At 47.4% G+C, this 13,073-nt stretch overlaps 1 protein-coding gene across 1 annotated transcript in view; it reads left to right on the top strand.

The window, feature by feature from the left end:
- Positions 1–1,397: 1,397 nt before the first annotated feature.
- The window catches only part of LOC127585987 (HEPACAM family member 2-like), a 42,743-nt gene continuing 31,067 nt past the window's right edge, over positions 1,398–13,073 (top strand). The window contains exon 1 of the mRNA XM_052043745.1: positions 1,398–1,458. Coding sequence (XP_051899705.1) covers positions 1,398–1,458 — 61 coding nt within the window. The remainder of the gene's footprint in view (positions 1,459–13,073) is intronic.

Raw genomic sequence — 13,073 nt, 5'->3', positions numbered from 1 at the left:
CACCTCTGGCTGCTCACCCTCCTATTCAGAAATGTCCTGTGCCCACTCAGAGACATCATTGACCCTGACACCAGGCAAGCACACATCATCCTGGAGTCACACTCATGTCCACAGAAACACCCATCTGTGTCCCTGACTGAAGAGTACCTGATCACTATTTCTCACCTCAACCTTGACCTACCCTGCTGTACAACAGTCGTGGGGCCACTGATCTGGTTGCTGCTGTCATTTGCCCCTGAGAGGCCATCCACCCAACAGTATCCAAAGTGGTGTACATGCTAGAGAGGGGACAGCCACAGTACAACCCTATACTGCCTTTCTGCCCCTCCTGGCAGTCACCCATCGATCTGGCTAAACCTTTGGTGTGACCACCTCCCTGAACTCCTGTCTGTAACACTCTCTGCCTTCTGTATGCTCCTCGGTGAGTCCAACTGCCAATCCAAATGATCAGTGGGGTGTGAGAGGAGCTGCAGCTGGACACACTTCCTCCAGAGTCACCAGAGACACTTGACTTCTCCCTGAGCTCCCACATCGCAGAGGGGAGAACCACTCGACTGACTTCCATCACTGCACCATTTAACAACCAGTGGAATCGAGAAAAGGAATCTCGCCTTGCCATACCTCATTGCTGCTCAGCCTCCGCATCGGAGCCCGGCTCTCATCAAAGCCCACACTTTGTCCTCAGCAGCAGCATTTCCATCTCAAGACGGCCCTCCTCAAAGTGGTCACTCCGCCACATCTTGCTTCCCTTTTATCGCCATGTGGGATTCATGAGAAGGAAATCATGTTTGATGAAGCTTCTGGAGTTCTCCGGGGATGTACCCAGCAGAGAGCAGGAGGTGTCATTGGATGTGGTGTGTTCAGTGATGAACAAGGTTAGATCACACGGAATAGAGAGAAGGGAGTTGTGGATTCACAAATGATGTTCAAAAAGATATTTGTTTTCTCTGTAACTAAACCTCAATCCATTCCAACAAAAAAAGGATGGGCCTTTTAATACAGAAACTGAGGATTTTCTTCACTTGTAGTTGCAAATATTTGCATTTCTCCACCCCTCTCATTTACTGCATTTGAAATTGTGAGTTTTTGGACACTAAAAGCATGGAGGGACGCGTGGAACATCAGCCAGGATCTCGTTGAATGAGGAACAGGATTGTGGAGCGGAATGCCCTTCCCTTATCTCTTCTCTGTTACACGGCTTTCACTTTCACAGGTGAACAGAACCCCTCCCGGAGTCCAGTGTTCACTGTTGGTTTCTCTCTCAGCGCCTCCACAGGTGAGAGAGGCTGCAGTCCGGTCTCCGGCTCCTGGTCTGCTCGGTCCTGGCCGGTTCGGCACCCTCGGCTCCGGAGCCTCAGACCCCGGAGACCTGACTGGAACTAACTCGACGGCCGGACATGCCGCTGCCCGCCCGCCTCTCCCCGCTGCTGCTGGCGCTCGGCCTGGTCACCGCTGCAGGTAAGGAGCCAGCACCACGAAGACCGGGGAAGAAGCCGGCACCGGGGAGCTGTTACCATGGTGGTGGGGGCGTGCGTGGGTCGGACCCGGACCCGGGGCTCCTCGGAGGCAGTGGTGGGGTGGGGTTGGGCTGTAGCTGTGTGTGTGTCAGGTTTGTAGTTTCACAGCTCGGATATCCGCAGAAATGCCTTGTGGACGATACAGTGGGTCTGAAGTCCAGGCGCTGTTACAGAGACGAGTTGGTTTGACCGTTTCCATCCCTGGGTTTTATCCCCAGTCGGTCCCTTGTTGGGCTCTGAGTTCAGTGTCAGAGTCACACGGATGGGGGCCGTTCTGCCCGTCTTGTCTGTGAGAGACGATCCAGGGTCATTTGTCTTGGGGACCTGGGTGTCAACAGCAAGGCCTGGATTTATGGCCCTGGTGGGGAAACACTTTCTGCAGCTGTTGCGATTAACACCAGTGGTCGATGTGTGCGTTCTAAATCATCGGCTGAGAAGATAAGGAATGGCCTTGCTCTGTGTATCTTGCACCACGTGGGAAGTTGTGGAGACTTGCAGGAGCAGATTTGTGGGGTGTCTCCAGCTGCAGCAGCCTGAACTCCGGGTTTCAGAGCTGGAGTCTCATCTGAGATCACTCTGGTGCATCAGTGAGGCCGAGGAATTTGTGGTTAACATATTTGGGGAGTTGCCCCACTGCAGTTGAGTCTGTTGAGTGAATGGGTGGGGAGCTCAGAGCTCGACAGAAGCTGGGAAACACATGGGGTGGAAAACAGCGGAAAGAACATCTTAAAAACAAAAGCAGGAAGTAGGTCACTCAGCCCCTGGAGCTTGCAGTAGAGTCAGACAGCATAGGAACAGGCCCTTTGGCCCAGCTGGTCCCTGCCGACCAAGATGCCCCATCCAAGCTGGTCCCATTTGCCAGCTTTGGCCCATGAACTGCTAATCCTTTCCAATCCATGAACTGTCTTCTTGCAGCTGATTTGACATGGATACCACCCTCTGTATATTAAAAATATAGTTGCCCATCAAGTTCCTCTTAAATCTTTCCCCTCTCACCTTAAACCTATGCCCTTGAGTTCTTCATACCCCAGCTTTGGTGTGTGTTGGGGAGGTGGGGGGAAAGGAAGGTGTGTGCATTCACCCTCTCTGTGCTCATGATTTTATACACTTCAATATGATCACCTCTCAGTCTTCTACACTCACAAGAATAAAGTCCTAGCTTGCCCAACCTCTCCCTATAACTGAGTCCCTCAAGTCCTGGCAATGGGCTTGTCAATCCTTTCTGCTCTCTTTCCAGTTTAATAATCTTACCTATAGATGGGCGACCAAAACTGAGCACAACACTCCCAAGTGCGGCCTCACCAGCATCCTGTACAACGGTACTCTATGCCCTGACTACAGGGTGCCAAAAGCTGCCTTCACCACCCTGTCTACCTGTGACTCCACTTTCAGTGAACCATGTACTTGTACTCCAAGGTCCCTCTGTTCTAACAACACTCTTCAGGGCCCTGCCATTACTGTGAAAGTCCTACCTGGATTTGACTTTTCAAAATGCAACACCTCACAGTTATCCGAATTAAACTCCATTTGCCATTCCTTGTCCTTTCACTCAGGTGACCGTAGCCGATCTACCCGAGGCCGCAATCTCATCTTTTTGCCTCCGTTCTCCATCACCCTCAATTCCTCAGTCATTCAGAAATCCATCTGCTTCTTTAAACACCCACAATGATTAAGTTTCCATAACTCTCCTGGATATAGGGTTTCAGAGATTTGCTACCCCCTCCCCCCGTGCACGTTTGTTTTAAAAGGCTGCCTTTTAACCTTTTAACTAGCATCCTTTATTCGAGGTTCTTCCACTAGTTTGAACACCTTGACATTTTCCCTGTTGTCTCCTCCAGGAATCTTTGATATTTCAATAACATTATTCTTCATTCTTCTAAATGGGCTGCTGGTAATAAACTGGAGTGGTGGGTGGGGTCCTGAGCAGCAGAGTGGCCGATAAGAAATCGGGGGATAATAAGTAGCCAATTTAGTCAACAAGTTAGAGAGGAGCACAGTAAAGTGAGAGGAAAGACCATTGTTTAAACTGCATTTATTTCAATGCAAGAGACTTGACAGGCAAGGAGGATGGACTCAGATTGTGGATTGGTTCTGGGGACCACGATGTGGCCATAACAGAAACATGGCTGAGGGAAGGGCAGGACTGGCAGCTCAGTGTTCCAGGATACAGATGCTACAGGTGTGACGGAGGTACAGGTAAGAGACGAGGGGAGTTGCCTTCTTGATGAAAGAGGACATAGCAATGGTTATTAGAGAGGATATTCTTGGGAATCATCCAGTGAGGCCATATGGGTAGAACTTCGAAACCAGAAGGGGATGTTCACTCTTGGATTGTATTATAGGACCCTAAATAGTCAATGGGAATTGGAGGAGAGATTGCAGCTGGTTGGAAAAATAATAGGGGAGTATCTGCGGGAGATTTTAACTTTGCTAATACTGATTGGGCCAACCATAGTCTGAAAGGCTTAGATGGAGTGGAATTTGTGAAATATGTTCAAGAGAGCTTCCTTTATCAAATATATGGAGGGACCTACTCCGGAGAGTGTAACACTGGACCTCCTGTGGAATGATGCAGGGCAAGTGGTGGGTGTGTCTGTCGGCGAGCACTTTGGGTCCAGTGACCATAATTCTATTAGTTTTAAAATAGGTATGGAGAAGGATATGACTGGTTCACAGGTTAAGGTCCTGAACTGAGCCAGAACAAATTTTGGAGCTGTTAGGCGGGATCTTGCAGAAGTTGATTAGGAGAGATTGTTTGCGGGGAAAGGAATGTCTGCCAAGTGGGAGGCTTTTAAAAGTGTAATGTCAAGAGTTCAGGGCCTGCAAGTTCCTGTTAGGGTGAAGGGCAAGGCTGGCAGGTTCAGCAACCCTGGATGATGAGAGATATTGAGGATATTGAGGCTCTGGTTAAGAAAAAGAGGAAGGCATACACTGCGCATAAGCAGTTGGGAACCAGTGAAACTCTTGATGACTACAAGGAGTGTTGGAGGGCACTTGTGAGAGAAGTTGAGACGACACAAAGAGGATATGAGAAGGATCTGGCAGGTAAATTGAGGAAAAATCCCAAGAGATTCTATTGGTATATTAAGAGCAAAAGGGTGGCTAGGGAGAGAGTAGGTCCCATTAAAGGTCAGCATGGCCATCTGTGTGTGTGTGGAACCAAAGGAATTGGGAGAGATGTTTAATGACTATTTCTCTTCGGTTTTTACTGTGGAAGTAAGGGAAATGAGTGCTATTGTCTTGGACCACATTACAGATTAGCAGGGAGATGGTATTGGAGGCCAGAAACGTATTAAGGATTCGATATCGAGTCTGGAAGGCTGCAATGTGCCCAGATGGGAATTTGTGTTGGGACGCATTGTAATAGTACAGGTGGTCACAGACAGGTCAGAGTGGGATGGGAATTAAAGAGGCAGGCAAACGTGAGTCCAGGGTTGCTCCTGTGAAATGAATGCAGGCGAACTGCAAACCAATCTGCATTTGTTTTCTCTGATGTGGAGGAGACCACATGGTGGACACAGTGCATTAGACTGGAAGACGTGAAAGCAAGTTACTGCTTCACGTAGAAAGACTGTTTGGGTCTGTGGATGGCAGAATGGAAGAGGGAAAGGGTCAGGTACCTCGGCTCCTGCATTTCCACAGGGAAGGGAATGGTAGGCAAGGATGGAAGCAATTCCTTTGAGCTGCTGATAGGGGAGGGAAGATGCGTCTGGTGATGGAATCTTGTTGGAGCTGGTGCAAGTTGCAAAGGAGGACCTGATAGAGGTGTATAAGATGATGAGGGGCATTGATTGGGTAGATAGTCAGAGGCTTTTCCCAGGGCTGAAATGGTTGCCACAAGAGGACGTAGGTTTAAGGTACTGGGGAGTAGGTACAGAGGAGGTGTCAGGGGTAAGTTTTTTACTCAGAGAGTGGTGAGTGCGTGGAACGGGCTGCCGGCAACGGTGGTGGAGGCGGATACAATAAGATCTTTTAAGAGGCTTTTGGAAAGGTACATGGAGCTGAGGGCTATGGGTAAGACTAGTAATCTCTAAGGTAGGGACCTGTTCGGCACAGCTTTGTGGGCCAAAGGGCTTGAATTGTGCTGTAGGTTTTCTATGTTCTATGAGCCATTGGTAAAAGATTGGAATGTGAGTAGCAGGAGGAGCTTTGTTCAGGAGGAGAGGGTTTGAGAGCAGAAATACAAGAAAGGGATGAGATGCAGTCAGGGATTCTTTTTGTTTTCCTAACACCAGCATGGGACATATTCCCTCCTATAACCATGATGGATACTCTGTAGTTGCCGTCTTCAAAGGTCAAGCAAAGTGATTTGGGAATGGTGGTGTTCCCTGGATTGTTTCTTTGACAATATTTGTAAGGTGGGATATGGATTCTTTGGTTCCAGATGAGAGTTGACCATAGGCGGCACAGTTCCCACACATATGATGATGGCTGGGCTTATGAACAAGGAAAATTCTTGAGGATTTTCCAGGAGCAGTGTGTGGGCACCCTTTACTGTTACCAGTCCTGCATTCAAACAGAAACTGAAATGGGGGGGATCCAGTACGGAGAGTCATGCAGTGCTGGTCTGAGGAAATACATGAGCTTCTACACTACTGCTTTGAGTCAGTGGACTGGTCCATGTTCAAAGACTCAGCTGCAGCCTTGATGAGTATGTCACCACCACCACAGACTTTATCAGTAAGTGTGTGGAGGACTGTGTACCAAAGAGGACAATATGGGTGTTCCCAAGCTTGAAACTGTGGATGAACCGGGAGATCCACTCCCAACTGAAGTTGAGGACTGCTGCATTCAAATCGGGTGTCCCTGACCTTTACAAGAAATCGGGATACGACCTCTGGAAAGCTATCAGGAATGCCAAGAGACAATACCAGTTCAAAATAGAGTCCCAGACCGGCCGTCAGTTGTGGCAGGGCTCACACACTATAATGGGCTACAAGACGAAGTCGGGCTGCATAATTCTATGCACATTTTGAACAGAAGGGGAGTGGATTGTCACCACCCACCCTGACAGCCTCGGATGTAACTGAACTGGTGGTCACCGTCGAAGACCTAAGATTAGTCTTCTGGAGAGTGAACCCGAGGAAAGCATCTGGCCCGGATGGTGTCCCTGGCTGTGTGCTCAGATTTTGTGCTGATCAGCTGGTGGGGGTATTTGCAGACATATTTAATCTCTCCCTGCTTCAATCTGAGGTTCCCACCTGTTTTAAGAAGACCACTATCATTTCGGTACCTAAGAAAAACAAAGTAACATGCCTTAATGACTACTGACCAGTGGCTCTGACATCCACCACCATGAAGTGCTTTGAGAGGCTGGTCATGGCACACATTAACTCCAGCCTCCCAGACAACCTTGATCCATTGCAATTCACCTACCAGCGAAACAGGTCTACAGCGGATGCCATCTCCCTGGCCCTACACTCATCTCTGGAGCATCTCGACACCAAACACACCTATGTTAGACTATTGTTTATTGACTACAGATCCTCCTTCAATACTATAATTCCAAGCAAACTCATCACCAAACTCCGAGACCTGAGACTCAACACCTCCATCTGCAACTGGATCCTTGACTTTCTGACCAACAAACTGCAATCAATGAGGATAGGCAGCAACACATCAAGCACGATTATTCTCAACACTGGTGCCCCAAAAGGCTGTGTCCTCAGCCCTCTACTCTACTCCCAAGATACTCATAACTGCGTGGCCAGATTCTGCTCTAACTCCATCTACAAGTTTGCAGATGATACCAACGTTGTAGGCCGTATCTCAAAATAATGATGAGTCAGAGTACAGGAAGGAGATAGAGAGCTTAGTGACATGGTGTCATGACAACAACATTTCCCTCAATGTCAGCAAAACAAAAGAGCTGGTCATTGACTACAGGAAAGGGGGTGGTTTACATGCTTCTGTCTACATCCATGGTGCTGCGGTCGAAAGGGTTGATGGCTTCACATTCCTAGGACAGAACATCACCAATAGCCTGTCCTGGTCCAACTAAGTGGACGCCATGGCCAAGAAAGCTCACCAGTGCCTCTACTTCCACAGGAGGCTAAAGAAATTTGGCGTGTCCTCTTTGACACTCACCAACTTTTATCGATGCACCATAGAAAGCAACCTATCTGGATACATCACTGCTTGGTACAGCAACTGCTCTGCCCGGGACCGCAAGAAACTGCAGAGAGTTGCGGACAAGCCCAGCACATCAGCCTCCCCTCTCATTATAGTCTATACCTCTCGTTGCCTTGGTGAAGCAGCCAACATAATCAAAGACCCCACCCACCTGGCTCATTCTCTCTTCTCTCCCATCAGGCAGAAGATATAGGAGCCTGAGTGCACATACAACTGAGCTCAAGGATAGCTTCTATCCCACTGTGATAAGACTATTGAATGGTTCCCTTATGCAATGAGATGGACTCTTGACCTCACAATCTACCTTGTGACCTTGCACCTTATTGTCTACCTGCACTGCACTTCCCTGTAGCTGTGGCACTTTACTCTGTATTCTGTTATTATTTTTACCCTGTACTACCTCAATGCACTGTGTAATGAATTGACCCATACGATCGGTATGCAAGACACGTTTTTCACTGTACCTCGGTACAAGTGACAATAATAAACCAATACCAATTATTATTAAACCAATACCAGTCCCGAAACAGAGTTGCAGCCTCCTATTAACAGACAAAGAAGGTAGTGCCTGTTTGGTATTGAAAAGAGATGAGCATCAGAAGCCAGTGCCGAATCCTTTAGTTGTTAACCTGTTCTATCTAGTTTTTGGTGGCAGCACTTATGATGGTTGCTGTTAAAATTGTCGATGAAGATGGCTGGTGGTTTACCATTGGCTATGTCTACAGCACAGGTTTGTGAATCTTCACAATGGTCCTCTTTCCTACTGTGACTAATGGAGAGGCAGTAATGGTCTACTGTGAATTTTTTTGTTGTTTCAGACTCTGAACCTACATCGGCACAAGCTGTGGCAATACTGCCCTTCAAGTAGCTTTGGCAGGGTATCAGTTGGAAACAAAAGATTGTCATCTGCTGTGAGATGTGTTCAGGAATGTTTCTTGAAGAGGACTGGACTGGAGGGTTTGAGTTTTGAGGAGAGACTGGATAGGCTGGGGCCTTTTTCCCTGAAGTGTCGGAGGCTGATGAGTGACCTTATGACACGTATAAAATTGTGAGGGGCAGAGATTAAGTGAATGGTCAGTCTTTTTCCCAAGGTAGGGAGTTTAAAACTATAGGGCATAGATTTAATGTGAGAGGGGAAAGATTTAAAGGAGACCTGAAGAGCAACTTTTTCTACAGAGGGTGGTGGGTATATAGGATGAACTGCCAGGTTAAGCTGTAGAAATGGGTACGATTACAACACTTAAAAGATATTTGGACAGGTACGTGGATAGAAAAGGTTTGGAGGGATATGGGCCAAATGCAGACAAACAGGACTAGCTCAGACAGGCAACTTAGTCAGCATGGACAAGTTGGGCCAAAGGACCAAAGAGTCAAATGTTACGTGCTCTGGGTTCTGTATGATCTGGACCTACATTTAATGTTAATATTTTTAAAAAGCAGAAAATATGAAATAAAAGCAGAAAATGCTGGAAATCTCACCAGGTCAGGCAGCATTTAGTAGAATGAGAAACAGTCAACTTTTCACATCTAGGACCCTTCATCAGAGCTGAGATATAGAGAGCAGAAGGTGGCTGGGAGTGGGAGGCGGGAAGGAAGTGCGGACCAGGAAGACGAGAATAGTGACTCATGGCACAGATTAAATGCTGCTGGTCAAGGAGATTGTATCTTTACCATAGATGTACCAGTGCTCAAAATAATAATAATCTCACTGGTTTATGACGCAGAATAGAATTATTCAAGGCAGAATCTGTGGTTGTTGATTTTATTAAAACCTAAATGGAAGCCTCACTGGTGGAACAAACACTGAAATAACGGACATTGAATTCAGACAGCCTCCACAGCTGTGTGAATCTGTCATTGCACAGAGCTGTCCATGGAGCATTGTGAGATGGAAAAGTTGAAGAAAGGCTGAGAGAGGGAAGGATCAGACAAAGGGGAAGTATCTGATGGGGTGAGGCTGGGTTGCTTTAATGATAAACGGTTGATGTGTTCTGGTTGATAGGTTAATGAGAGTAGTTAGAGAGAGAAGGCATACAGAGGAACATGCAAGCTGTGAAACTCAGGACTGTAGAACATTTCCAGCATGCTTGTAGAGGAAGAAAACCTGGGCCATATTACAGGTGGATGATCTACAGTGGAACTGGCTAGTTCTGACACCGAGAGAGAATGCAAGTTATCGGAAGTTGTTGACTTTATGGGTGGAATTTAGAAATAAGAAGGGGATGATAACTTTGTTGGGATTGTATTATAGGCCCTCCCAATAGTCAGCGGGAATTAGAGGAACAAATCTGTAGGGCGATAGCTGTAAAAACAATAGGGTTGTAATAGTAGGTCAATTCAACTTCCTTCATATTGACTGTGTCCGCCATAGTGCAAAGAATTTGAATGGAATTTGTTAAGTGTGTTCAGGAAAGTTTTCTCAAACAAAATATAGATAGCCCTCTGAGAGAGGGGGCAACACTGGATTTCCTGTTGGGAAATGAGGCAGGGCAAGTGACTTAAGTGTCAGTGGGGGAGCATTTTGGGACCAGTGACCATAATTCTATTAGTTCTTAAATAGGGGAGGGGTTTCCAAGGGACAGAATCTACCAGCATTTGGAAAGGCAAGGACTGATTAGGGATAATCAGCATGGATCTGTAAGTGGGAGATCATGCCTCACAAGTCTGAGTTTTTTTTTTGATGAGGTGACCAAGAGGATTGATGAGGGCAGGGCGGTAGATGTCTATGTGGACTTCAGCAAGGCCTTTGACAATGTCCTGCATGCTAGGCTGGTCTGGAAGGTCAGATCACCTGGGATCCAGGGTAGACTAGCCAATAGGATACAAAATTTGCTTGGTGGAAGGAGTTAGGTGGTGGTAGTAGAGGGTTGTTATTCAGATTGGAGGCCTGTGACCAGTGGTGCACTGCAGGGATCAGTGCTGTGTCCACTGTTGTTTGTCATCTATATTAACGATTTGGATGAGAGTGTAGTTGGCATGGTTAGTAAGTCTGCAGATGACAAGATTGGTGGTGTAGTGGATATCTAAGATTACAACAGGATCTAAATGAAATGGGGAAGTGGGCCAAGGAATGGCAGATGGAATTTAACTCTGACAAGTTCAAGGTGTTTCATTTTGGGAAGTTGAACCCCAGCAGTTCTTGTATAGTGAGTGGTGGGGTCCTGGACGGTGTAGAAGAATAGAGAGACCTGCGGGTACAGATCCATTGTTCCCTGAAAGTGGTGTCACAGGTAGACAGAGAGGTGAAGAATGCATTTGGCACGCTAGCTTTCATTGGTCAGGGCATTGAATACAGGTGGTGGGATGTTATATTGCAACTTTACAAGTCGTTGGTGAAACCGTGCTTGAGTATTGTGCACATTTCTGGTTGCCCAGCTATAGGAAGGAGGACATTAAGCTAGAAAGGGTGCAGAAGAGATTCACGAGGATATTCTCGGGACTGGTGGGCTTGAGTTATAAGGAGAAGCTGGATAGGCTGGGACTTGTGTCCCTGGAGCATAGGTGGTTGAGGGGTGACCTTATGGAGGCAAATAAAATCATGAGAGGTGTAGATAAGATGGATGGTCACAGTGTTTTTCCCAGGGTAGGGGAGTCTGAAACTGGAGGGCATAGATTTAGGCTGAGAGGAGAAAGGTTTATAAGAGACCTGAAGGGCAACCTTTTCCACACAGATGGTTGTGGGTTTATGGAATGTGCTGCCAGTGGAAGAGGCAGGTACAATTAATGTTTAAAGAACATTTGGATAGGTCACAGACAGGAAAGATTTAGAGGGATATGGGCCAGATGCAGACAAATGGGACTATCCCAGATGGACATCTTGGTTGGCTGAAGGGCTTGTTTCCCTGCTGTATGAGTTTGACTCTAATTTTGAGTCTGGCATGCTGCTGACGACTGCCCAGGTGGAAGACAAGGTTCTGTTCCTCAGGCTTACACTGGGCCCTTGTTACAATTGTGGAAGGACACTGACTGACAGTTCAGAGTGGGAGTGAGATGGATAATTAAAGTGGAAGGGCAATAGGAAAGTTGGGGTCACTCGTGTGGACTGAATAAAGGTGTGACAGGGGGGTGGGGGAGGGATGGGTAGAGCAATCTTTACATTGTTTAAGTCAGCGGTGTGTGGTATTAAATGTTTCTATTTCATTTGGCGATTCTCAGTGGTGAGATGGACGTGGAATTTTGGGGAATTGCTTGTGGGTGAAGATGGAAGGAGCTAAGGTTAGTGTCTCTGGGTTTTGTTTTTGAAGTCTCCGTGCATACCTACACCCTACTCACACCGAATCTGCTACAATGATCACCCTGATACCATTAACACCCTTGTTTGGCTGCTACTTTTGCCATGGGAACTTAACTCCCCTGAGAAGGTGAACAATGAATGATTGCAGATCCTGGCTGATAAAATAGCAAATGTTGAAGTTGTTCGTTTAAAAGGCAGAGGCACGAGGGTCTTTGTGATCTCCATGCAGCTGGTTCCCTGTTGTTCGGTCACAATGCATTGAGGGAGGGGATAATTGTCTGTTTAATGTCCATCTGCCGCCCTCCTGAGGTGCCATGCATGATGGTTTCCACAGCAGTGCCTGATCCAGAGATTTTAGGATTCCTCCATGACAGAAGGTTGCTGAGGCATTTTTAAGCCTGAAGTTGGCCAGTCCTGCTGGGAGATCAGCAGGAATACTTGGAGCAGGTGGGAATTCTGGGTTCAATCAACACACCATCCCTACTGGCATAAGGGAATTTGAAATTATTGCCAAGGGTTGGCCTTGTGGGCATTCTGTTGATGGATAGAAAATCTCTAAGTCCAATCATGCGATATCCTGTAGACAGCCCATGGGATGATGTGGAAATGACAAGGTGTGATATTGATGGCAGCAACACTGGGTCATGGGGAAGCCATTTGCTCAGTCCCTGTCAGTAGGTTCTGACCTCCACTCCTAAAGGAAAGGGAGCCATCTTGCAGCCTGATGTAGTGGCACAGACAGTAATTGCAGGGGACAGAATATTAGGGCTGTGCAAGAGACCAGAATGGAGGAAGCTGGAGATCGGAGGTTCTGGGCCTGGGGGGTTGTTCTGAAGAAAGGGAAAAATGAAGACCTGGAGAAATCGGAGAAGGAGATGGAGAATTGTCAAGGCGGAATCCCGTGTACCTGGGACCCGTCCCGTTCGCGGAGAGTGTTAGAGTTCTGTGTCAGCTCGGGTTGATGAAGGGTTTGAGGTGGGAGGTCGGACAGACGAGGTTGTAGTAAATCTGTAACTGGACTTCAGCCGGAGTATTGCCCAGTTCTGGGCATCACAATCTGGGAGGGGGGCTGGGGTCTTTGAAAGGATGCAAAAAGGAGTTACCAGAATTTGACCAAATATCTGGGGCTTTAAGCATGCCACATGAATAGAGGAGCTGAGAATGGGGTTTCCTTCCAGCGGGGAGAGTGA

This window comes from Pristis pectinata, chromosome 34 (genome assembly GCF_009764475.1).
Source record: "Pristis pectinata isolate sPriPec2 chromosome 34, sPriPec2.1.pri, whole genome shotgun sequence".
Lineage (NCBI taxonomy): Eukaryota > Metazoa > Chordata > Chondrichthyes > Rhinopristiformes > Pristidae > Pristis > Pristis pectinata.
The sequence above is the reverse complement of the archived record's forward strand: the minus strand, read 5'-3'. Positions and strand labels throughout refer to the sequence as shown.